The sequence below is a fragment of the Mercenaria mercenaria genome, chromosome 3, assembly GCF_021730395.1.
Source record: "Mercenaria mercenaria strain notata chromosome 3, MADL_Memer_1, whole genome shotgun sequence".
Lineage (NCBI taxonomy): Eukaryota > Metazoa > Mollusca > Bivalvia > Venerida > Veneridae > Mercenaria > Mercenaria mercenaria.
The window spans coordinates 22,837,254-22,863,044 of record NC_069363.1 but is presented as its reverse complement, the minus strand read 5'-3'; the positions used below and the strand labels follow the sequence as shown (position 1 = coordinate 22,863,044).

The 25,791-nt window shown below is 36.9% G+C and overlaps 1 protein-coding gene across 1 annotated transcript in view; it reads left to right on the top strand.

Moving 5' to 3' along the window:
• LOC123525282 (dystrobrevin beta-like) overlaps positions 1-25,791 on the top strand; it is a 157,323-nt gene that overhangs the window by 52,186 nt on the left and 79,346 nt on the right. Inside the window, exon 10 of the mRNA XM_053539631.1 lies at positions 5,379-5,481. Within this exon, the coding sequence (XP_053395606.1) occupies positions 5,379-5,481 (103 nt within the window). The remainder of the gene's footprint in view (positions 1-5,378; positions 5,482-25,791) is intronic.

Genomic DNA, 25,791 nt, shown 5'->3' with positions numbered 1-25,791 from the left:
AAACCCAAAACAAACAAAACTTACAGGACTTACTTGAAATTTCATTATTGTCATTAGTTGGACTGAGGCAATCAGGGTAGATAACTATGGACTGATTTTATGTCAAATTACCTCTCTTTATTTCAAATTAAAATGTGTATATCTCCGTAACTAATGAAGATACTGATCTGAAATTTCATTTATATCAACAGATGGACTTGGACAATCAGTGAAGATACATATTGACTGAATTTATGACAGATTACCTCCCTTTATTTTTTATCTAAATGAATACACCTTAGCAGCTTCTAATGAGATTGGTTTGAAACGTTATTTATGTCTTCTGTGGTAAGAAATAGTTGTATTAGATAACTCTTGATTGAACATTTATCGATATGAATACTTTACTAATATATTGTTGTATAGGCTTGTACTCTGTATTTTCTACATGCATATACCAATGCATGATTACCTCCCCTGATTTTAATAGAAATGGATTTATCTCGGTAAATATTTATAGAACTCATTTGAAATTTCATTATTGTCTTTAGTTGGACTGAGGCAATCAGGGTAGATATCTATGGACTGATTTTATGTCAAATTACCTCCCTTTGTTTCAAATTTGAATGGGTGTATCTCAGTAACCAATGAAGATACTGATTTGAAATGTTATTTGTGCCATCAGATGGACTCGGACAATCAGGGTAGATAACTTTTGACTGAATTTATGACAAATTACCTCACTTTATTTTATGTAAACAAATATATATCAGCAGCATCTAATGAGATTGGTTTTAAATGTTATTTAAGTCTTCCAGGGTAAGGAATAGCCATGTTAGTACAGAAATGCAGCATTTGGGCCTAGGACCCTGAAATTTGGTATGGAAATTGGCCCTGACTAGGTCAAGAGGGACTGTTACAAGAAAATGTTTATCCTGTTGATATTTAATGTGTATGCCTATGTGCTCTATGTCAAAACTTGATCATATCATTTTGAGCAATGGTACTCAGGTGAGCGATACAGGGCCATCATGGCCCTCCTTTTATGGTTTGTTTTTAGTTTACCTGTCACATAGTGACAGGGTGAGCTTTTGTGATCGCCAGTCGTCCGTCCGTCTGTCCGCCGTCCGTCCACAATTTTTTGTCTGCATGATAGTGGTTTCATTTATGATTTTATTTTAACCAAACTTGCACACAACTTGTATCACCATAAGATCTTGGTTCCTTTCTTGAACTGGCCAGATCTCATTATGGGTTCCAGAGTTTATGGCCCCTGAAAGGGCCAAAATTAGCTATTTTGACCTTGTCTGCACAATAGCAGCTTTATTTATACTTTGATTTTTACCAAACTTGCACACAACTTGTATCATCATAAGATCTTGATTCCTTTCTTGAACTGGCCAGATCCCTTTATGGGTTCCAGAGTTATGGCCCCTGAAAGGGCCAAAATTAGCTATTTTGACCTTGTCTGCTCAATAGCAGCTTCATTTATGATTTGAATTTAATCAGACTTACACAAAACTTGTATCACTATAAGATCTCGGTTCCTTTTTTTAACTGGCCAGATCCCTTATGGGTTTCAGCATAATGGCCCCTGAAAGGGCCAAAATTAGCTATTTTGACCTTGTCTGCGCAATAGCAGCTTCATTTATGATTTGATTTTAACCAAACTTGCACACAACTTGTATCACCACAAGATCTTGACTCCTTTCTTGAACTGGCCAGATTCCTTTATGGGTTCCAGAGTTATGGCCCCTGATAGGGCCAGAATGAGCTATTTTGACCTTGTCTGCACAATAGCAGCTTCATTTATGATTTGAATGTAATCAGACTTGCACAAAAACTTGTGTCACCATAAAATCTTGGTTCCTTTCTAGAACTGGCCAGATTCCATAATGGGTTGCAGAGTTATGGCCCCTGAAAGGGCCAAAATTAGCTATTTTGACTTTGTCTGCACAATAGCAGCTTCATTTATGATTTGATTTTAACCAAACTTGCACACGACTTGTATCACCATAAGATCTTGGGTCCTTTCTTGAACTGGCCAGATCCCATTATGGGTTCCAGAGTTATGGCCCCTGAAAGGGCCAAAATTAGCAATTTTGACCTTGTCTGCACAATCGCAGCTTCATTTGTGATTTGAATTTAATCAAACTTGCACAAAACTTGTATCACTATAAGATCTCGATTCCTTTTTTTAACTGGCCAGATCCCATTATGGGTTTCAGAGTTATGGCCCCTGAAAAGGCCAAAATTAGCTATTTTGACCTTATCTGCACAATAGCAGCTTCATTTATGATTTGATTTTAACCAAACTTACACACAACTTGTATCACCACAAGATCTTGACTCCTTTCTTGAACTAGCCAGATTCCTTTATGGGTTCCAGAGTTATGGCCCCTGATAGGGCCAGAATTAGCTATTTTGACCTTGTCTGCACAATAGCAGCTTCATTTATGATTTGAATGTAATCAAACATGCACAAAACCTTGTGTCACCATAAGATCTTGGTTCCTTTCTTGGAACTGGCCAGATCCCATAATGGACTCCAGAGTTATGGCCCCTGAAAGGGCCAAAATTAGCTGTCTGTCTGTTGGTTAGCAATTTCCCTTCCGCTCTCTAACTCTTGAACCCCTTGAAGGATTTCAAAGAAACCCGACACAAATGTTCACCTCATCGAAACGATGTGCAGAGCGCATGTTTCAGATGGCTCTCTTCAAGGTCAAGGTTACACTTAGGGGTCAAAGGTCATATGACTTTGTTTTGTGTGTATATTGCTCTGCATTTGTGTTGCATTGCAGTGCTCTTGTTGTTTTTTTGGCAGATCCTTCTTTTGTTCACTTACAGTAATTTTTAGCTCACCTGTCACTTCTCTAAAGGCCATATTTTTCATAGGATCTGTATGAAAGTTGGTCTGAATGTTCATCTTGATGATATCTAGGTCAAGTTCGAAACTGGGTCACGTGCGGTCAAAAACTAGGTCAGTAGGTCTAAAAATAGAAAAACCTTGTGACCTCTCTAGAGGCCATATATTTCATGAAATCTTCATGAAAATTGGTCAGAATGTTCACCTTGATGATATCTAGGTCAAGTTCGAAAGTGGGTCACGTGCCTTCAAAAACTAGGTCAGTAGGTCAAATAATAGAGAAACCTTGTGACCTCTCTAGAGGCCATATTTTCCATGGGATCTGTATGAAAGTTGGTCTGAATGTTCATCTTGATGATATCTAGGTCAGGTTTGAAAGTGGGTCACGTGCGGTCAAAAACTAGGTCAGTAGGTCAAATAATGGATAAACCTTGTGACCTCTCTAAAGGCCGTATTTTTCAATGGATCTTCATGAAAGTTGGTTTGAATGTTCATCTTGATGATATCTAGGTCAAGTTTGAAACAGGGTCATGTGCGGTCAAAAACTAGGTCAGTAGGTCTAAAAATAGACAAACCTTGTGACCTCTCTAGAGGCCATACTTGTGAATGGATCTCCATAAAAATTGGTCAGAATGTTCATCTTGATGATATCTAGGTCAAGTTAGAAAGTTGGTCACGTGCCATCAAAAAGTAGGTCAGTAGGTCAAATAATGAAAAAACGTTGTGACCTCTCTAGAGGCCATACTTTTCATGGGATCTGTATGAAAGTTGGTCTGAATGTTTATCTTGATGATTTTAGGTCAAGTTTGAAACTGGGTCAACTGCGATCAAAAACTAGGTCAGTAGGTCTTGAAATAGAAAAACCTTGTGACCTCTCTAGAGGCCATACCCTTGAATGGATCTTCATGAAAATTGGTCAGAATGTTCAACTTGATGATATCTAGGTCAAGTTTGAAACTGGGTCCCGTGCCTTAAAAAACTAGGTCAATAGGTCAAATAATAGAAAAACCTTGTGACCTCTCTAGAGACCATATTTTTCAATGGATCTTCATGAAAATTGGTCAGAATTTTTATCTTGATAATATCTAGGTCAAGTTCAAAACTGGGTCACATGAGCTCAAAAACTAGGTCACTATGTCAAAAAATAGAAAAAACGACGTCATGCTCAAAACTGGATCATGTGGGAAGAGGTGAGCGATTCAGGACCATCATGGTCCTCTTGTTTTTATTACTTCCCTTTTATGTTATTATAAATAGCTTATTTAGTAACTTTTTTATTATTGGCCGTAGGGAAAAGCCAAGACCACTTTTCTGTGGTACAACATGGATGGTACCTCCAATTTATAGGTGTATTTTGACATATCTGTACCTATAAGAAAATTTCAACTATATTTTCTTATGATTCTTTTTATTGATCTTGATTATGATTTTTTGACCTTCTTGTCCTTAAGTGCAATGATGACAGGTGAGCGATATAGGGCCATTATGGCCCTCTTGTTTCTGTAGTCTTCTTAAATCATTTAAGGAAGTGAAAGAATTTTCAAAATTGGCTTAAAAGTAAAAAAAAGTTATGAACATTTGAAACATTTAATTTAGAGCAAAATGACAACCATTTTAGTTCCAAACAAAGAAACTGTTCGAAAGGGTTTTTGCTAAATAAATTCTTCAGCAGTGTGTAAATGATGTCATTTATACTAAACTGGCTGCCTCCATGGTTAAACTATTTTTGTCGAGCTCGCTGGTGGTGAGCTCAACATAGTTGTCACAATGGTTTTTCTGTGTGTCCGTCCGTCCATAATTTGGCACATATGTTTGCCTCAATGACACGGTGTGTCCTGTGCAAGAACCAGATTGGTAGCTTAAAGGCTAAGGTCATACTTTGAAGTCAAAGGTCAAAACTCGGTGCTGTTTTGCTTGTCCGGGCTGTAACTCAGCCATGGATTGAGAGATTCTTAAATACTTTGGCACAAATGTTTGCCTTGATAAGATGCTATGTCATGTGCAACAACGAGATCAGTAGTTTAAAGGTCAAGGTCATACTTAGAGGTCAAAGGTCAAACTTGGTTCAGTTTTCCTTGTCTGGGCTGTAACTCAGCCATGGATTGAGGGTTTCTTAAATAACTTGGCACAGTTGTTTGCCTCAATGAGACAGTCTGTCAGGCATAAGTAGTTGAAAGGTGAAGGTCACTCTTAGGGGTCAAAGGTCAAAAGTTGATGCAGTTTCTCTGGTCTGGACTGTAATTTAGTAGTGGATGGAGATGTTCTTAAATAACTTGGCAGAAATGTTTGCCGCCATCAGTTCTGTCGCCGCCAAATAGCATCATAAATGTTAGTCCTTTTGACAGCTTGTGGGCTTGACATGTTGCCCATGGGCATCTAGTTTTAAAGTTTGTACGCTGTATATTTTTCAATACTGGCTTGATTTTAAAAAATGCTTAAGTGTTGCACATTTCTGCACAGTAGTATAATGTAAAATCCAAATGAAAATTTTTATTGGTTTTGTTTGTTGGAGAATTCTGCTTATTAATTTCAGTCCTGGAAAGCAGAGTATTGGGATCCGGTCACAGTCGACAGATGATGAACACAGACTGATAGCTAGATATGCTGCAAGGCTTGCTGCAGATGTGAAAAATGCTGTAAGTTTATCAAATACACTATTATTTAGGGTTAGGTCTGTATAGGACTAAACCCATCATTAACTGCCTTTCAGGTCAAGATGTGGAGGTTGCTGGTTTTGGAGCACTAGCTCTTCACACATTTTGGTTTGAGTATTCAAGGTTGAGTCATTTTGAAATATGAAGCAGTGTAAGGCTTGCAAAAGTGCATGCAATGCCTTTTCTGTCCAAAAATAATATTGTGTTTGTAAGACAGCTTGGTCACACTGTCTTTGAAAAGTGCAAACAGACAATTTGGTAAATGTTGTAGTGTTTAATATTTTTATGCCCCTGAAGGTGGGCATATTAAAATCACACTGTCCGTCCATGTGTGTGTGTGCATGTGTCCATGTAAATTCTTGTCCGGACTGTAACTCTGCCGTCCATAAAGGGGTTTTGAAATAATTGGCATAAATGTTCACTTCAAGGTCGAGGTCACAGAGGTCAAAGGTTAACAGGGTCTGTTTCGTGTCCGGTCCATAACTCTGCCATCCATGAAGGGATTTTGAAATAACTTGGCATAAATATTTACCATAATGATACGATGTGTCTTGCGCAAGACCCAGTCCCCTAGCTCTAAAGTCAAGGTAACATTTACAAGTCAAAGTTAACAGGGTCTGTTTCGTGTCTGGTTCATACCTGTGCCATTCATTAAGGGATTTTGAAATTAATTGGCATAAATGTTCCCTTTAATAAGACCATGTGTCATGCACAAGATCCAGACCCCTAGCTCTAAAGTCAAGGTCACACTTAGGGGTTAAAGGTTAACATGGTCTGTTTCTCTGCCACCAATGAAGGGATTTTAAAATTACTTGTCATAAATGTTCCCAATACTGAGATAATATGTCATGTGCATCCGGGTCTCTCTGGTCAAGGTCATTATTTAAATTTTTATTTATTTATTTTGCGCAGACAACTGTAGCATTCTTGGGCACGCTTCGGGGGCATTTGTCACTAATAAGGACAGCTCTTGTAAAACGAATATCTCTGTATGTGTATTCAGAATGTATGTAATACTATATCAAAGACCAGCAGAAAAATGATCTTGTAAGTCAACTTTGAAAGACTTGGCCTCAGCAGAATTGAATTCTGCAAAATAATCCACACCAACTAATGTTGTCTAAATCTCCCATAATACAGAGTACATTTGTTACTACAGTGATGAAGTGTAGGCAGCCATATAGTACTAATAATGTTTACTTGTGATTTTGCTCTGCCTGACTTAACGTTTAAAATGTCAGTTCTATCAATACGGACTTCCTTCCTGTCATAAATTCTTCATTGAAAACATATTGATTTGTCGGGAAGTTTTCATTAAGTTTATGTTTACCTAACTTGTACATATTGTTAGTAAATATCATTCACAGACATACTTGTTTTCTGAACAAAATTAAAAGTCTGCTTGGGGTTTATTGGGAGGGAATTTCAGTGGAGATTTCTCTCTATATATTATGTGACTTTCCTAGTCTTAAATATGTATGTGAAAATGTATGTACGAATATTGTACAAGGTATTTGCTGTAACAGATATATGGACACCGGCTGATGTCAAACTTTTTTGGGGAAAATGGCCTATATTATTAGAAAATATTATGTTATATAGGCCATCTTTCTCCAAAATGAGTTTGATAATGGCCCCTGCGAGTATGTTTAGATGAAGTTGGATAAATTGTCCATGCTTGTGACTTATTAAATTATCAGGCAAAAGTTAGAATGGAAACAGAATTGAGCCATACTGGATAAATTTGACTATTAAAAACAACATGTACCACAGTATTGTAAACAGTGATGGTTTTGTATATGCTGGTATAACTTGGAAATTCATCACAAAAAAAACCCAGCCTGATTGCATATATTGATTTTAAACTAGAAATGTGACCTGTTGTCATTTAATTGTAATATCTTTAGAAGATGCAAAGAGAAATTAACTCAATGGTGCATACTGAGACAGATTTGGAAGTTCCGCAGATGTTACAAGCTATAAACTGATAGATGAGACCATTCTGCCAGTAGATACGGGCATTATAATTTGTGCACCATTTATCTCCAAGGATAATGTTGCAGGATGCAATCTGTAAATTGTACAAAATGGTGCAAAAATGTTTAAATTGTAGTGCATTGCAATTTATGATTTCACACATGCCAGCATTTTGAAGTTTTGCATTAAAATTGTAACAGGCAGTGAGTTGTTAAAATCTTAATCATGTGTCATGAATATTATCAAAGATTTTAGTTTCCATGGTCCCATATTTCAAATGGTAGATTATCTGATTATTAAATGAGATTTTGATGCTGCGTAAAGCTATAGTAGAGATAGTATTCACGGATCTGCTTTGACAACAGTAGCAGTTGAAACATATGTTGACCAAGTTGTGTTACAGGAGTTCATTACTGCTCCAAGATGTTTGTTTTTTTCCTTCGCATAAAGTGTAACGCATGATTTGTACTGATGAATTTCATTGGCAGACTGATACCCATGGGAGGATTGCTAAATTTTCTGCAACAGCAGCCATAGTTATTGGTTTTGGGCATTTGAAGGAGGCCATGGTATCTGAAATGACTGGCTAAAATTTAAAATTATTTGCTTTTTCTATTTTTTGAAGTGGTGGGGATGAAAGGGAGGGTCTTACTTTTTATTAGTCCCTTACTGGTTGAAGACCAGTTTCGGGGACTATAGGAATGCGCTTTTCCGTCATTCCATCCGTCCGTCTGTCCGTCCACAATTTCGTGTCCGGTCCATAACTCTGTCATCCATGAAGGGATTTTAATATTACTTGGCACAAATGTTCCCCATGATGAGACGACATGTCATGCGCAAAACCCTGACCCCTAGCTCAAAGGTCAAGGTCACAATTGGAGGTCAAAGGTCATCAGGGCTTTTTTCCTGTCCGGTCCATAACTCTCCCATCCTTAAAGGGATTTTAGTATTTCTTGGCACAAATGTTCCCCATGATGAGATGACATGTCATGTGCAAATCCCGGACCCCTAGCTCAAAGGTCAAGGTCACAATTTGAGGTCAAAGGTCAACAGGGCTTTTTTCCTGTCCGGTCCATAACTCTCCCATCCATAAAGGGATTTTAATATTACTTGGCAAAAATGTTCCCCATGATGAGATGATATGTCATGCGCAAAACCTGGACCCCTAGCTTAAAGGTCAAGGTCACAATTGGAGGTCAAAGGTCAACAAGGCTTTTTTCCTGTCCGATCCATAACTCTCCCATCCATGAAGGGATTTTAATATTACTTGGCACAAATGTACCTCATAATAAGACGATGTGTCATGCACAACTTTCAGACCCCTAGCTCAAAGGTCAAGGTCACACTTAGCAGTCAAATGTTAACATAGCATGAACAGGGTCTGTTACGTGTCCGGTCCATAACTCTGACATTCATTAAGGGATTTTAATATCACTCGACACAAATGTTCCCCATGATGAGACAGCGTGTCATGCGCAAATCCCGGACCCCTAGCTCAAAGGTCAAGGTCACAATTGGGGGTCAAAGATCAACAGAGTTTTTTTCCTGTCCCGTTCATAACTCTGCCATCCATGAAGGGATTTTAATATTACTTGGCAGAAATGTTCCCCATGATGAGGCAATATGTCCTGCGCAAAGCCCAGACCCTTAGCTCCAAGATCAAGGTCACAGTTGGAGGTCAAAGGTCAATAAGATTTTTTTCCTGAACTCTGTCATCCATCAAGGGATTACAATATTACTTGGCGTAAATGTTCCCCATGATGAGACGACGTGTCATGCGCAACACCCAGTACCCTAGCTTAAAGGTCAATGTCACACTTTGAGATCAAAGGTCAAAAGGATTTTTTTCCTGTCCGGTCTATAACTTTGTCATGCAAAACACGATTTAGATATCAGTTGGCACAAATATTCCCCTGGATGAGACAACATGTCATGCGCAAAACCCAGGCCCAAGGTCTAATGTCAAGGTCACACTTAGAGACCAAAGGTCAGACACAAGAATGACTGTCTGGAGCATTTCTTCTTCATGCATGGAGGGATTGTGATGTAACTTGGCACAAATGTTCACCAACATAAGACGGATTGTCATGCGCAAGAACCAGGTCTAAGGTCAAGGTCATATTTAGAGGTCAAAGGTCAAATTCAAGAATGACTTTGTACAGAGCATTTCTTCTTCATGCATGGAGGGATTTTGATGTAACTTGGACCAGATGTTCACCACCATGAGGCACCCTTGTTTTTAGAATTACATCCCTTTGTTATTACTATAAATAGATTTTATTGTAACTTTTTTATTACTGGCAGTAGAGAAAAATCGAGACCACTTTTCTGTGGTACAACATGCATGTTACATCCAATTTTTAGGTGTATTTTTACCTATCTCTACCTGGTAAAGAGTTTCTTGTGGACTTATATTATATAGTTTTTTTTTTTTGTTTTTTTTTTTAAGATTAATTTCCCTTTGTTGTTACTATAAATAACTGATATGATAACATTTTTATAATCAGCCAAAACAATTCAATATGAAAACAACTGTAGGTTTTTATATATGCACATTTTAATCCAAGTGTGTTGTTATAACATATTGTATATATAGTACAATATTGTTTATACATCATTGAAAGATATCAGTTCATTTTGTTATACTGCAATAGAGAAAACTAGGTGCCTTCCAGTAGGGGACTTTGTATTGCATGGCAATACTTCATTCACTTGTTTGGGTAGGACTTGGAGGCAGAGCCCTACATTTTTATGGTTTTTGGGGCAGGAGGGAGGGTCCTACTTTTTATGGTGGTGGGGTCGAGAGGAAGTGTATACATATGAAGGCATTATTATGATGATCATGTAAAATAATCATTAATTGCTCAGGATCTTCGATATAACCTGTTGATGTCAGTTTTTTTTTCAGACGTCCTTAAATTTTATGTTCTAGGGAGATGCATTGGTGACATTGTACATGAAACATACTCATGTAAAAAGATGTTTTAACAGCGCATAATGCATGAAAATTCCTAATTTAATACACATTTACTCTCCAGTTAGAACACCCCCAAACTTTGAAAGAACAGCATTTTTATGCCAAATTTTGGATTTATTGAATGCATACTTTAGCAGTGGGTTTACACCTACATATTATTTCACTTTTTCCAGCTACCGTATCCATTCTGTTCATAAGGTTGAAGGTTTTGCTGTTCCAGAAAAGAATTTGTTGGGAATTTTGACTGATAACACTTATGCTAATATAGAACAAGTTAAGGAAAAAAATAAAGTAATAACATTTTAGAGTTGTATTTTGTTTGTTTTGGGTTTAACGCCGTTTTTCAACAGTATTTCAGTGATGTAACCTCGGGCAGTTAACCTAACCAGGGTTCCTTGATTCTGTACAGTACAAACCTGTTCTCCGCAAGTAACTGCCAACTTTCTCACATGAATCAGAGGTGGATGACAAATGATTTTTGACACAATGTCTTTTATCAAATCGTCACGGAGAACATACGCCTCACCCAGGGCTCGAGCTCACGACCGAGATCCGTAGATCTGCACTCTCCCTATTGAGCTAAGCGGGCGGGCTTTCAGAGTTGTAGGATAGAAGTTACATTGTGACAGGTTTTATAGAATATGCAATTCTGGCTTGCACAAACTGACTGTTTTGGCAGATCAGTCATCTGCAAATGAAGTTAATTTTGTGTCTAAGAGACAAACTGTCAGTTATGCTATTACAGGGTTTCTAGTTATTTTATTACATAATATGACAGTATGTGACAGTGTTGGAATAACTTAAGAAAAGCTATTCATTTCTTAAGAATATTTGCTTCATTTTAAGGGGGACAGCTGGTGATACACATAGGAACACTTATCTCCTGGTAGGATTCTAAAGCATCATCTTGTGAATGGTGGATTAAATGTTTAATAACATAATTGAGCCGCGCCATGAGAAAACCAACATAGTGCATTTTTGACCAGCATGGATCCAGACCAGCCTGTGCATCCACGCAGTCTTGTCAGGATCCATGCTGTTCGCTAACTGTTTCTCTGATTGCAATATATAGGAACTGAAAGCGAACAGCATGGATCTTGACCAGACTGCGCATATAACGCAGGCTGGTCTGGATCCATGCTGGTCGCAAATGCACTATGTTTTCTCATGGCATGGCTCATATCTTGAAACTTTGATAAGTGGTTTACAGTACAGTTTTGTTTTTCCTTTCCATGAATTAGTTGGGATTTCAGTATTAAGTTACTTTGGTAAATTATGGTTTAACTAAATGGGTGAATCTGAACATTTATTATATGTTTATTTCCCTATATAGAGATGACCAGTTTATATTGACATCAGTAAAGAAATGTGCTCAAGAAGAGTTGTCGTGATTGACATGTGTGTGTTCTTAGTCATCCATTATCATCGCAGCTTTTCAGTCACTTTGGGGTGAAATTTTTGAATGTCCCATAGTAAATCTGGGAAAACACTGGCCCAATTTCAAAATAATTTCACAGATATTTTCCATGTGTGGCCCGCTACCAAAATTGTTCAAGTAATCTGTGAGAATTGGGTGAGCGTTATCTAGGGCCATCATGGCCTTCTTGTTTGATCAAACCTGGTACATACATATTATGCAACATGTACAATATACACATCATTTTGATTTGCTCTTTTGTCCATTCATTTGTCCATTCCAACTGTCAGTCACAAAAGGTGGATCCTTTCTTAATTTTAAAAGTTAACAAAAGAATTACTGTCATGAAGTCTTGTTGATAGATGATAGGTCCTTTGGAAAACATGCAGCTCCTTCAGTGTAGTTTCAGTATTTAAAAGGAAGCAAAATGCCTCTTCCATTAGGGGGCAAAATTAATTTGTAGAGCAATTTTTTTGCTGAAATTAATATTGCTGGATATTTCAGTAACCAGTTTACTTGAAGCTGAATGTCTTTTATTATCTCTTAAAGTATTACAAAATGATTGGTGGAGTGGGAAACACAATTTTATTTTTGTGTGATCAAGTGTGATTTATTGGTACTGGCTAGCGTCCTACAACTGGACAGTTTTGTAATATTTTTCACGATAACTCGGGAAATACTGTGAAATCATTTTTATTTGCGTAGGACGAATTTTCACGTATTTCGCGCTAGGACTGATGCACGAATTTAAGACTGCGCTATTATTTCTTAATTTTATTTTTTCAATTCTAAAATAGAAAATGCGCGAATTAAAGCCCGCACGAAACAGTCCTTTTTCATGTTTGCGCAAAATTTCATGCCAGCGAATTTAAATGATTTCACAGTAGATATTTTCAATGGTTGAAATTTCATGTGAACAAAGCTAGGTTCTCCACCCAACTGAAGAGCTATTTTGTTTACTTCTAAAATAAGGTCAAGTACTTTTTCGAGGCCCGAACGAAGAGCCACCGAATCACGTTGTTTTAAGGTCTAACAGTACCATGTTTCCGGACCATATATGGACAGCGAGTTGTCACTTTATTGATTTTCAATTTATGTTCAGTTTTGAATTCAACTTTATTTTCAGCCAAGGGAAAGTAGTCGTACAGTCATAGAATTGTACGAATTACCTCTATTGAATTGATAATTTGATCTATCTCACCCGACTGAATCTTTTAAAGTTCCACTTTTCGAAGTAGATATTTTGGTATGAAAATGTGTTTTAGGGTGTATTAAAATCATGCACTGAATTATCAAAGCTGTATTCCCCCGGTTTAAGTGTTTACTAAATGTCTTGTCTACTTACCTCAAATTTGCATGGGGCCTTTAGATTTATGGTAGGACCTCACAGAAATACTGTGCAATGCGCATTACGCCACTTCCAACTTCCCGCGACATGTAAACATGCTTCGTGAGTGCAGAAGGAATGAAATGTAGCATTTATTGTAAAATATTTAAATTTAACCGTTGTAACTTTGCTGTGTTGTTGAAAATCGAGCGTCTATTTGATCTTGAACAGATGAGCAAGTTTAAAGACCGAAATAAAGCATTTACAGGACTGTTCTGTTTGGTGGTCGTCCGGATTTGGTGGTCGCTAGCCAGTACTGACTTTTCCAGCGTAATTCAGGACATGGAAAAGGTTAAGCATTTAACTAAATATTCATTTACATTTCTACAAATTTGACAAAGTTCCTCATTGATGACAGCATTAATATTGAGACATTTTTAACAGTCAATGGTACTGTCCAAATTAAAAGATAGACAAGTTCGTTATAGAAATTTAGCAGGGTAAGGGTTAATATTAAGACATTTTAGCTCAACCTATTTTTGTCACTCTTTCTTTAGTGTCAGCTCTGTGTTACAAAAGTTTTGCATGCAGGCTGGTTTCTCTAGAACTGGTTAAATGCTTCTAAACTACACTTTCATTCAGCATCATGAGATAACCTCACATGACAAGTTACATATATAACTCTAGCTTTTATTTACTTAAAATTATGCCCCTTTTAAACTTAAGAATTGCTGATTAAAGTTTTGCATGTAACATGTTTCTCAAAAACTACTAGACTAAATGCTTTCAAACATCAACGTTAAGGACAAATGACCTATTTAATATAGCTTTTATTTTGTCAAAGTTATTCCCCTTTTTTACTGAGATTTTCAGGCTGCATGTAAGCAGGTTTCTCAAAAACTACTTTACCAAATACTTTCAAACTTCATACGTGACATTAATAAAAAAAATGCTTGAGTTAATCTTATAGGGCTTAGTAGTTACAGAACTCTAGCTTTTATTTGTCAAAAATTTATGCCCCTTTTTAATATAGACATTTTATGACAGTTTTGCATGTAAATATATTAATGGACTAATGATTTCAAATTCTCCACAGAGCTTTTACATATTTGATGACCTCACATGGCAAATTTCTTAACTCTTGCTTATATTTTAGCAAAAGTTTCCTATTTCAACTTAGAAAATTTTGCTGATGCTTTGGTTTGTAAGCTAGTATTAGGTTAAAGCACTTCAAATAGTCATGTGCACTGTCATTGTAGACAGCCCTTGTTTAATTTTGTCAGATTATGATTACAAAATATTATTTTACTGAAAGCACAAGTAAATGTGGTAGTTTTCGTGCATTTGTACATGTTCTAAGAGCTATGTTTAGTACGAAAGTGCCTGAGGTTTCTAGCTAGATTATTAAGTTAGTGAGCCTGTAGCTGTAAGTAAGATATTGGGAGGCTGGGAGATGACATTCTGTCTCTTGCACTAGTTCAGTTACAGTTACTACTTACCAGACCATAATTATAGAAGCATTGTGTGGACAGCTCTTTTAATGATGTACTTTCATACGGGATCTGTTGTTTGGAAGGAATATCATTTTACTTGCGTTTTTAAAATTTGTTTTTTGGTGCCATTTGTTTTGTAGGATTTTAGCTCACCAGAGCTCAGTTTCCTCAAGCTGAATTATTGTGATCACCTGACTGTCCATGGTCCGTCTATCATCTGTCCATCAACATAAAACCACTATTTTGGAAATTGATGAAACTTGGCTTGGATGTTCTTGGGTGGTTCTCTTATAATACAGCTTGATTGCAGATGGGAGGGGCCGTCCAGTTTTGGAATGATTTTACAGGCATGTTTTTCTTTCTACCAAAAGTGTTCAGATTAATATGATCTAAAAACATGGCTGATAGTTGCCCAATATTTATTATATTGCAAACTTTAAAAAATCTCTAAGTCAAAAATTGTTGGTGCAGTTTGGAAAGAATTTCACAAAAATGTTCCTTGAGTGACAATCTACAAAGAATGTTTCAGCCACAGCTCCTAAACAGGTCTGAGTTTGAAATATTTCATAGAAATGTTCCTTGGATGACCCTCTACTAAAATCAAAGCCATCTTGACTTGTCAAAATATAAATATGGCTGCTATGGAAAACAATGAAAATCTCCTCTGAATCTGCCAACATTTGACAGAAATGTTCTTGTAATGCTTTTTTTTAACTGTGAAACACTAGTAAGCAATATAGGGTTGTTGTTACCTGCTTGTTTTGGTGTTTGCATGGAGAAAAAAATGAAATGTATTTATTAAATGCCTCCCTTCCAAGGAGGAGGGGTATATTGTTTTGCAGATGTCTGTCGGTCTGTCAGTATGTAGACCAATCCATTTCTGGATGATAACTCCTAGCCTAGGATCGTGAAAGTTGATGGGGTGGTTGGTCATGACCAGCAGATGACCCCAATTGATTTTGAGATCAGTAGGTCAAAGGTCAAGGTCATAGTGACCCTGAACAGTTAAACGGTTTCCAGATGATAACTCAAGAACGCTTGGGCCTAGAATCATGAAAGTTGATAGGAAGGTTGATCATGACCAGCAGATGACCCCTATCGATTTTGAGGTCAAAGGTCAAGGACACGGTGACCAGGAACAGTTCAACGGTTTCCAGATGATAACTCAAGAACGCTTGGGCCAAGGATCACGAAAGTTGATGGGGAGGTTGATCATGGCCAGCAGAAGACCCCTATTGATTTTGGGGTTAGTAGGCCAAAGGTCAAGGACACAGTGACCCGGAACAGTAAAGATAACTTGAGAATTCTTGAGCCTAGGATCACGAAACTTAATAGGGAGGTTGATCATGACTAGCAAATGACCCCTGTTGATTTTGAGGTTAGTAGGTCAAAGGTCAAGGTTACAGTGACCTGGGACAGTTAAAATGTGTCAGGATGAGAACTTGAGAATGCTTGGGCCCTAAGGGTCACGAAACTTAATAGGGAGGTTTATCATGACAAGCAGATGACCCCTATTGATTTTGAGGTCAGTAGATCAAAGGTCAAGGTCACTTTGACCAAGAACAGTAGGACTTTTGTGCACAGTGACCAAATAATTTCTGTTCCTCGTGCAATTACTGAATGCATCAAGGGGGGCATTTTGTGTTCTACAAGCTCTTGTTTAATCTCGTTTCTGTGTGATGTTACAGGTTTGTCTGTCCCTAAGGTAGCATTTTAGTTTTTGCTTAAAAACGTAAGAATGCTTGGACCTAGTGATCCTGAATAACCTAACCTATTGATATTAAGGTTGGTAGGTCAATAGTTGAGGACACCTGACTATTATTATATAAACCATTTTAGTTCAGTATTTTGAGTATTTTGTCTTTATCTTGGCAGGCACATTGCCTGTTGGCAATGGATGACCAGCATTGATTTTGAGGTCACTGGATCAAAAGTTCAGGTCACAGTGACAGTGTAAAGAGCATTTCCACACAATATAGGACTAGCCTATACCTATGTATCTCAAAATTGATAGGCACATTAGATGACCACTTTTGGTTTTGAACTTAAGGTCAAGGTTGCAGACCTGTTAGTACAAAAAGCATTTCTGCTCAGTATTTTGAGGCAGGCTCATTCACAGGGCAGTGAATGATCCCTGATTTTGAAGTCAAAGGGGTAAAGGTAAATGTCACAAAGACTGTTAGTACAAAAACTGTTTGTGCTCAAGATCTTGAGAACCTCTTGACCTACAGTCTTCAGACTTGGCAGACACTTTGCTGCTCATGGGCAGCAGATTACCCTAGTTGGTGTTTGAATTTAATGGGGCTTCTAAAGGCCAAGATCGTGGTGACTGTACAAAAAAATGTTTCTATCAGTATCTGAAAATGCCTTCACCACCGATCCTCAAACCTGGCAGGCACATTACTCGCGGGCAGTGGACGACAGCTACAGTGCTATGTGTTTACTGCAATTATTTTTAGCTTGACTTTTTAATATTTTTTGAAATAGTAGAGGTTTGTAATTCCCCTTTCCTTGGCATTGGAGTCTGTGCAACAGGTTAAAGTTTTGTAAACAAGTTTATCAGAAACTATTTGACCAAATACTATCATACTTCACACATGTCCTTGGCATCCTTAGATGATCTCACAGGACAAGTTACATAACTCTAGCTTTTATTTTGTCAAAATGATGCCCCTTTTCAAATAGAAATTTCAGGTTAGTTTTGCATGTAAGCAGGTTTCTCAGAAACTACTAGGCCAGATACTTTCAAACTTCACACATCATGTCTTTGGCACTATGCGATGACTTCCCATGACATGTTACATAACTCTAGCTTTTATTTTGTCAAAATTATGCTCCTTTTTACCTTAGAATTTCAGGTTAAAGTTTTGCATGTTACTGTTCAAACAGGTTTCTCAAAAACTGCAATGTCAGATGATTTCAAACTTTACACAGTCATGTCTTCAGATCATGAAATGACCTCCCAGGACAAGTTACATAACTCTTGTTTTTAGTTTGTCAATATTATGCTCCTTTTCAACTTTGAAATTTTGCTTAAAGTTTTGCGTATAAGCAGGTGTCTCAAACATTATCAGGCCAAATGTCCACACAATCATGTCTTCAGCATCGTGAGATGACCTTACGTGGCAAGTTACATTATTCTAGCATACACTTTCACAAAATTATGACCTTTTTTTCAACAAGTTTTTATATGTAAGCTAGTATTAAGTGGAAGAGCTTCAAATAGTAGAGTGTGTTGTCATTATACAGTTCTTGTTTGTTGTTGCTTTCCAGCTATGACCTAAAGAACAACTGTTTAGGTTCATGTAGACATATTAACAATTTTTGTTTTGGCAAAATTAAGTCTCAAGTCAGGTTTTCTTTGCACTGTTGGTAAAGATGTCAATACTCTAACTGGATAAGGTGGCAAAACATGAGAGAAAGTTTATTTATGGGCTATAAATAAGCTTGTTTCAGATGACACTTGGGAAGAAAGAAACTTACTGGGAGATAACATAAAACTGTTTATTTACAATGAAATAAATTATTGTTTCCAGAATCTATGTCTGAAAATTGCTTCCCAAAATGACATTCTTTATGTCCAGTCACTGAAGGATTTGATGTACTCTTTGCAACTTGGTCTGGAATTATTGGGTGAAAAAATGTTTTGGAGAGAAAATTTGTTTTATGCTATATATATATAAATAGTGGATTAATTAAATACATTGGATATGGCATTATTTGTGCTGTAAATCAGATTTGTAAAAAAAGTACTAAAAGAATTTATCAGTTTTTATATGACAATCTGGAGGATAATATTTCTGTTAAATGTAGGGTCTAGCCAAGTAAAGTTCAGAGACAAAAGATATTACTTGGGAAGTAGTGATCTTTTCATACTTGCAATGAATGTGGTGCTTATTATCTTCCCCACCCCTCTGCCCCCACTGAAAGGCAAAGGGGATATGGTTATGCATATATCCCAAACTAAAATGGCAAGCTTAATTAAGCTTGCATTAAGGTCGCAGCAAGATTGCAGTTGCAATCTTAACAAGTGTGCAGCAAACTTGTTTCAGCGTGCAGCAAGATTGCGATTGGAACCATCGCAACCATTATTTAAGCTTGCACAAACTAATTTAACTAGTGGTTTCATGCACTTCCTGCAACCTATTTAAAATCTTGCAAGCTTGTAAGGTTATGCACCCTTGCGATTGGAACCTTAGAGATCTTCCTGTGTGTGCCCATCCATCTATTCATCCATAACACTTTAAATATGGAGCATAACTCCAAAAGTATTGAAGAGTTTTGTTAAAACTTCACACAATGACAGAAGCCATTAAGAGAAAGTGCTGGTTAACAGAAACTTAACTCTATCTTGCATACTTTTTATACGCCCGTTTGAAAAATGGGACGTATTATGGGAACGCCCCTGGCGGGCGGATGGGCGGGCGGGCGGCGTCCACCCTAGGTCTAAGGTCAAGGTCACACTTAGAGGCCAAAGGATACAAGAATGAAAAATTCAAGAATGACTTTGTCCGGAGCATATCTTCTTCATGCATGGAAGGATTTTGATGCAGCTTGGCACAGTTGTTCACCATAATGAGACGGAGTGTCATGCGCAAGAACCAGGTCCCTAGGTCTAAGGTCAAGGTCACAGTTAGAGGTCAAAGGATACAAGAATGAAAAATTTGTCTGGAGCATATCTTCTTCATGCATGAAAGGACTTTGATATAGCTTGGCACAATTGTTCACCATCATGAGACTGAGTGTCATGCACAAGAACCAGGTCCCTAGGGGTAAGGTCAAGGTCACACTTAGAGGTCAAGGATACAAGAATGAAAACTTTGGCCAGAGCATTTCTTCTTCATGCATGGAGGGATTTTGATACAACTTGGCACAAATGTTCACAAGCATGAGACGGAGTGTCTTGCGCAAGAACCAGGTCCCTGGTTCTAAGGTCAAGGTCACACTTAGAGGCCAAAGGTCAGATACAAGAAAGACTTTGTCCAGAGCATTTCTTCTTCATGCATGGAGGGATTTTGATGTAACTTGGCACAATTGTACACCATCATGAGACAGAGTGTCATGCACTGGTCCCTTCTTTTGAATTACTTCCCTTTGCTGTTACTATAAATAGCTTATATTGTAACTTTTTCATTACAAGTCGTAGGGAAAAATCGAGACCACTTTTTTGTAGTACAACATGCATGTTACATCCAATTCTGAGGTGTATTTTGAGCTATCTCTACCTGGTAAGGATTTTTTTTATGGACTTGTAATTTTTTTTTTTTCTTATGCCCCCGAAGGGAGGCATATAGTTTTTGAACCGTCTGTCCATCTGTCAGTCTGTCAGTCTGTCCGCAGTTTTCGTGTCCGGTCCATATCTTTGTCATCTATGGATGGATTTTCAAATAACTTGGCATGAATGTGTACCACAGTAAGACGACGTGTCGCGCGCAAGACCCAGGTCCGTAGCTCAAAGGTCAAGGTCACACTTAGACATTAAAGGATAGTGCATTGATGGGCGTGTCCGGTCCATATCTTTGTCATCGATGGATGGATTTTCAAATAACTTGGCATGAATGTGTACCACAGTAAGACGACATGTCGCACGCAAGACCCAGGTCCGTAGCTCAAAGGTCAAGGTCACACTTAGACATTAAAGGATAGTGCATTGATAGGCGTGTCCGGTCCATATCTTTGTCAGCCATGGATGGATTTTCAAATAACTTGGCATGAATGTGTACCACAGTAAGACGACATGTCGCGCGCAAGACCCAGGTCCGTAGCTCAAAGGTCAAGGTCACACTTAGACGTTAAAGGTCATTTTTCATGATAGTGCATTGATGGGCGTGTCCGGTCCATATCTTTGTCATTCATGCATGGATTTTAAAATAACTACACATGAATGTGTGGCACAGTAAGACGATGTGTCGCGCGCAAGACCCAGCTCTGTAGGTCAAAGGTCCTAAACTGTAACATCGGCCATAACTACTCATTCAATGTGCCATCGGGGGCATATGTCATCCTATGGAGACAGCTCTTGTTTTTTTTTTTTCTCTTTAAAGATTAACTTCCCTTAGTTGTTACTATAAATAACTTACATTGTAACTTTTTTTATAATTGACCGTAGGGAAAAACCAAGACCACTTTTCTGTGGTACAACATTGATGTTACTTTCAAATATTGGGTGTATTTTAAGGTATCTCTATCTGGTAAGGATTTTTTTTGTGGACTTAAAAAAATAAAAGAATTACAATAATTTCTAAAAAAAAAACAAACATTGTAAACAACTAGAAAATTAAAATTCCATTTGCAAATACAGGTGCTAGTGTAAAGAAATTTGCTGTGACGGGCGTATATTGTGACATTCTGGCACTCTTGTTGAATGATCTCCCATTCTTTGATTTACTTGTGAGACATTTGTCAGGAGCATAACTCTAAATCTACTTATAATAAGAAATATTGTTAAGATAATTTCATAAAATTTTTCTTGACTAGAACCATGGAAACGATATGTAATTTTAATTTTCCTCACATTGAGAAACAGACTTCCTTTACATAAGATGTTCTGTAAATTGTATTTAATGATATATTTTTCCAGAGGTTCCTTCCCTCAATCAAGATCATTAATTTCAAAATCCGTTCCAGAATTGATTAATGAAGGCATATGGCTATATATGATAAGACTTTTAATGGGGCTCAGTATTTAAGAATTCATGTTGTTGATTTTGAGGGGAGCCTGTGATGTTACTAAGTGTTTCATTTGGAAAGATAATGGTGGTTTTGGTGTATAAAGTGTCTGGTTGATAGTTCGAGCAATACACTTACATATGACTGCACAGTCAAATAAGGCAAACCATTGAGTGGATTTGAGATTTTCTTAAAATAAAAGTTTCAAGCTAAAATACATCACAAATTTGTTGTAAAACTGATGTAATTATCACGAAAACTGCCAGGGATTTGGATTGAATACTGAAGTGTGAGCTGGGAATAATTGAAGTGCTTGACAGTAGACAAAATGAATTCTTTGCCAGTGTAATCTTAATAACAGTTTTTAGCTCATCTGATTTTTTGAAAAAAAATGATGAGTTATTGTCATCACTTGAGCGGTTGTCGGCGTCGGCGTCGGTGTCGGCGTCGGCGTCGGCGTCTGCGTCGGCGTTGCCTGGTTAAGTTTTATGTTTAGGTCAGCTTTTCTCCTAAACTATCAAAGCTATTGCTTTGAAACTTGGAATACTTGTTCACCATCATAAGCTGACCCTGTATAGCAAGAAACATAACTCCATCTTGCTTTTTGCAAGATTTATGGCCCCTTTTGTACTTAGAAAATATCAGATTTCTTGGTTAAGTTTTATGTTTAGGTCAACTTTTCTCCCAAACTGTCAAAGCTATTGCTTTGAAACTTGGAATACTTGTTCACCATCATAAGCTGACCCTGTACAGCAAGAAACATAACTCCATCTTGCTTTTTGCAAGATTTATTGCCCCTTTTGGACTTAGAAAATCAGTTTTCTTGGTTAAGTTTTATGTTTAGGTCAGCTTTTATCCTAAACTATCAAAGCTATTGCTTTAAAACTTGCAGCACTTGTTCATCATCATAAGTTGACCCTGTACAGCAAGAAACATAACTCCATCCTGCTTTTTGCAAGATTTATGGCCCATTTTGGACTTAGAAAATATCAGATTTCTTGGTTAAGTTTTATGTTTAGGTCAACTTTTTCTCTTAAACTATCAAAGCTATCCCAGTAGGCATTTGACGTCGGTAAGACGTCGTATAGACGTCGGACCCCGACGTCGGGTTAACGTTGGATTTTGGTTGGATTTGCAAACCGTTTAGACGTCGGATCCTGACGTTGGCTAGACGTCGCAATCCGACCTTTTTCCAACCTAAATCTAACCGCTTTTCAACCAAAATCTGACCAAATTTTCAACATAATTTGCAATCAAACAAGTAATCAACACATGTATTTTATCATCTTTATTTCATATTATGGCGACGTAAGTCTAATACAGTACGTCCAAAAAGTAATGCAGTAAATATTATTGAAACTTTCAAGTTTCGTCATTTTTGTATGATTCTTCAACTCCGCCAACATTTCCACCTGAAATGTATAAAATTTGACAGTTTCATTATTTAACATATACAAATATATTAGTGCTATTACTAAGAACATAATTAATACATGCCAAACAAATATGTAATATTTTAAATTCTATGAATAAAATATTCTATAACTTCGTAAAATGTAATTAAATGCAATTGCTTTTTAAAGTAACAAACAAAAATAAGTCATTTTTTTAAAAAAAAAATACGGAATAAGAAACAGTATAACTTTCAAAAAAAGTATAATTTTTAAAAATCTGTCACTCACGTTGCGGATCCTTCTCTTTGTGTAAAGTATTTGTAAACTTGCTCTATCATATCCCAATAAATATCAAATTACAGGAAGACTGTGTAAACCGATGCAGGCTTATCTCGCGAATGTGTGACTGGTAGACAGCATGTGTAGAAGAGAAGATCTTTGTGAATTTAGAATAATTTATACATGTGTATAGAATGCATATTTATCTTGAACAGTTTAAAGTTCGTGAAAAGAATCCGACTCCGAAAGCAGACAATCTCATGCGATATTGTAACATTTATATTAATTAAATTAATATAATGTTTGTTGTGAGAATGAACTATTATTAATAAGTGCATGTCCAGGCCTTTATGAAAACAAGTAAATATCTTTAAACTATACTAGCACAATCATACCAGTTAGTTTTATAACTAAAAACATTTATCAGACTTTCTATCCAACCTAATTCCAACGTCTTCAAGACGTCTAAGTCTGACGTCTATTAGACGTCGTGGATATGACGTTGGTTAAACGTTGGATCCAAGTCCCCGACGTCGCGACCAAAATCCAACGTCTAACCAACGTCGGTACGACGTCAGGTGTTTACTGGGATTGCTTTGAAACTTGCAACACTTGTTCACCATCATAAGCTGACCCTGTACAGCAAGCAGCGTAACTCCATCCTGATTTTTGCAATAATTATTGCCCCTTTTGGACTTAGAAAATCATTTTCTTGGTTGAGTATTATGTTTAAGTCAACTTTTCTCATAAACTATCAAAGCTATTGCTTTAAAACTTTCAACAGTTTTTCACCATCATAAGTGGACACTGTACATCAAAAAACATAACTCTATCCTGCTTTTTGCAAGAATGATGGCCCTTTTTAGACTTAGAAAATCACGGGTAGGACAATATTTCTATCACACAAAAAAAATCAGATGAGCGTCAGCACCCGCAAGGCGGTGCTCTTGTGTTTGTGTTATTTTGCAAGGATTGAAATTTTTCACACCAAAAATGATGATTTCCTTGTGGACTATTTATGTTACATATTTAGATCAGTAGAATAATATATTAATTTATACTGATATAATACTATATACTGAAAAGTTCCTGTTTTATGCCAGTCACTTCTGGTATAAAATGTGTGACATGTAATATGAAACAATTTTATGAACAATAGATGATTTTGAAAAAAAAATTAGAAATGAATATGGACATGTCTGTAACATCCAGTGCTTTCCACAACTGCTGTCTTCCAATACTTTAATATGTAACATCCAATACTTTTTAGCTCCACTATACGAAGAATAAGTAAAGCTATCCTACTCACCACGGCCTCAGCCTCAGCGTCCGTGTCACACCTTGGTTAAGTTTTTCGTACCAATCCTTATTTTGACGAAACTTTGAAACTTTCAACACTTGTTTACCATCACCATGTCCAGTTTTAGGCAAGAGTACATAACTCCATCAAGGATTTTGGCTGAATTATGGCCCCTTTTAACTTACAAATCTTGGTTGAGTTTTTCGTACCAGTTCATATTTTGTGTAAAGTGTTTGACATATGGCTTTGAAACTTTTATCACTAAGTCTTGTTTATTATAACAGTCTCTCTCTGTAGGCAAGAGTACATAACTCTGTCAACTATTTTGGCAGAATTATGGCCCTTTTTGGACTTGGACATTGGTACAATAAGAATTTTCGTACAAGTCAGCATTTTGTCAAAACTATTTGACCTGTGGCTTTGAAACTTTGAACACTTGTTTATCATCATGATTTCCATCTGTAGGCAAGAGTACATAACTCAACAATTTTGGCTGAATTATGGCCCTTTTTGGACTCAGTTAAATCAGTAAATTTTTCATACCAGTCCATATTTTGACTAACCTGTTGGTCATATGGCTTTGAAACTTTGACCACTTGTTTACCATCATAGTCTACATATGTAGGCAAAACTACATAACTAGGACAAGGACTTTAGCTCAGTTATGGCCCTTTTTGGACTTGGAAATTGGTTCAGTTTTCGTACAAATCAGCATTTTGTCAAAACTATTTGACATGTGGCTTTGAAACTGTGAACACTTTTTTTATCATCATGATTTCCATCTGTAGGCAAGAGTACATAACTCAACAATTTGGCTGAATTATGGCCCTTTTTGGACTCAGTTAAATCAGTAAATTTTTCATACCAGTCCATATTTTGACTAACCTGTTGGTCATATGGCTTTGAAACTTTGACCACTTGTTTACCATCATAGTCTACATATGTAGGCAAAACTACATAACTAGGACAAGGACTTTAGCTCAGTTATGGCCCTTTTTTGAAATAGAAATAAGTTAAGTTTCACATACCATTCCATATTTTGTCTAAACTGTTTGATACGTGGCTTTGAAACTTTGAACACGTGCTTACCATCATGGTCACACATAGCCATATAAGTGCAAGACTTATGACAATCCACAAATTAATACAGGTACATTGTTTGTCTTATCTATTTTTTTCTATTGTCTGAAAATCTATGGTAATATTTTGACCTCATACTTCCATCAGTTCTTCAGACAGCTCTTGTTTCAGCTCTTAGTAGTTTGTGACATACAATACTTTCTGCAACTGTCTGTCTGTAACATCCCATAGTTTCTGCAACTATCTGTCTGTAACATCAAATGCTTTCTACAACTGTCTATCTGTAACATCTGGTAGTTTCTGTAACTGTCTGTATGTAACATCAAATACTTTTTACAACAGTTACTGTCTGTCTGTAACATTAATTACTTTCTACAAC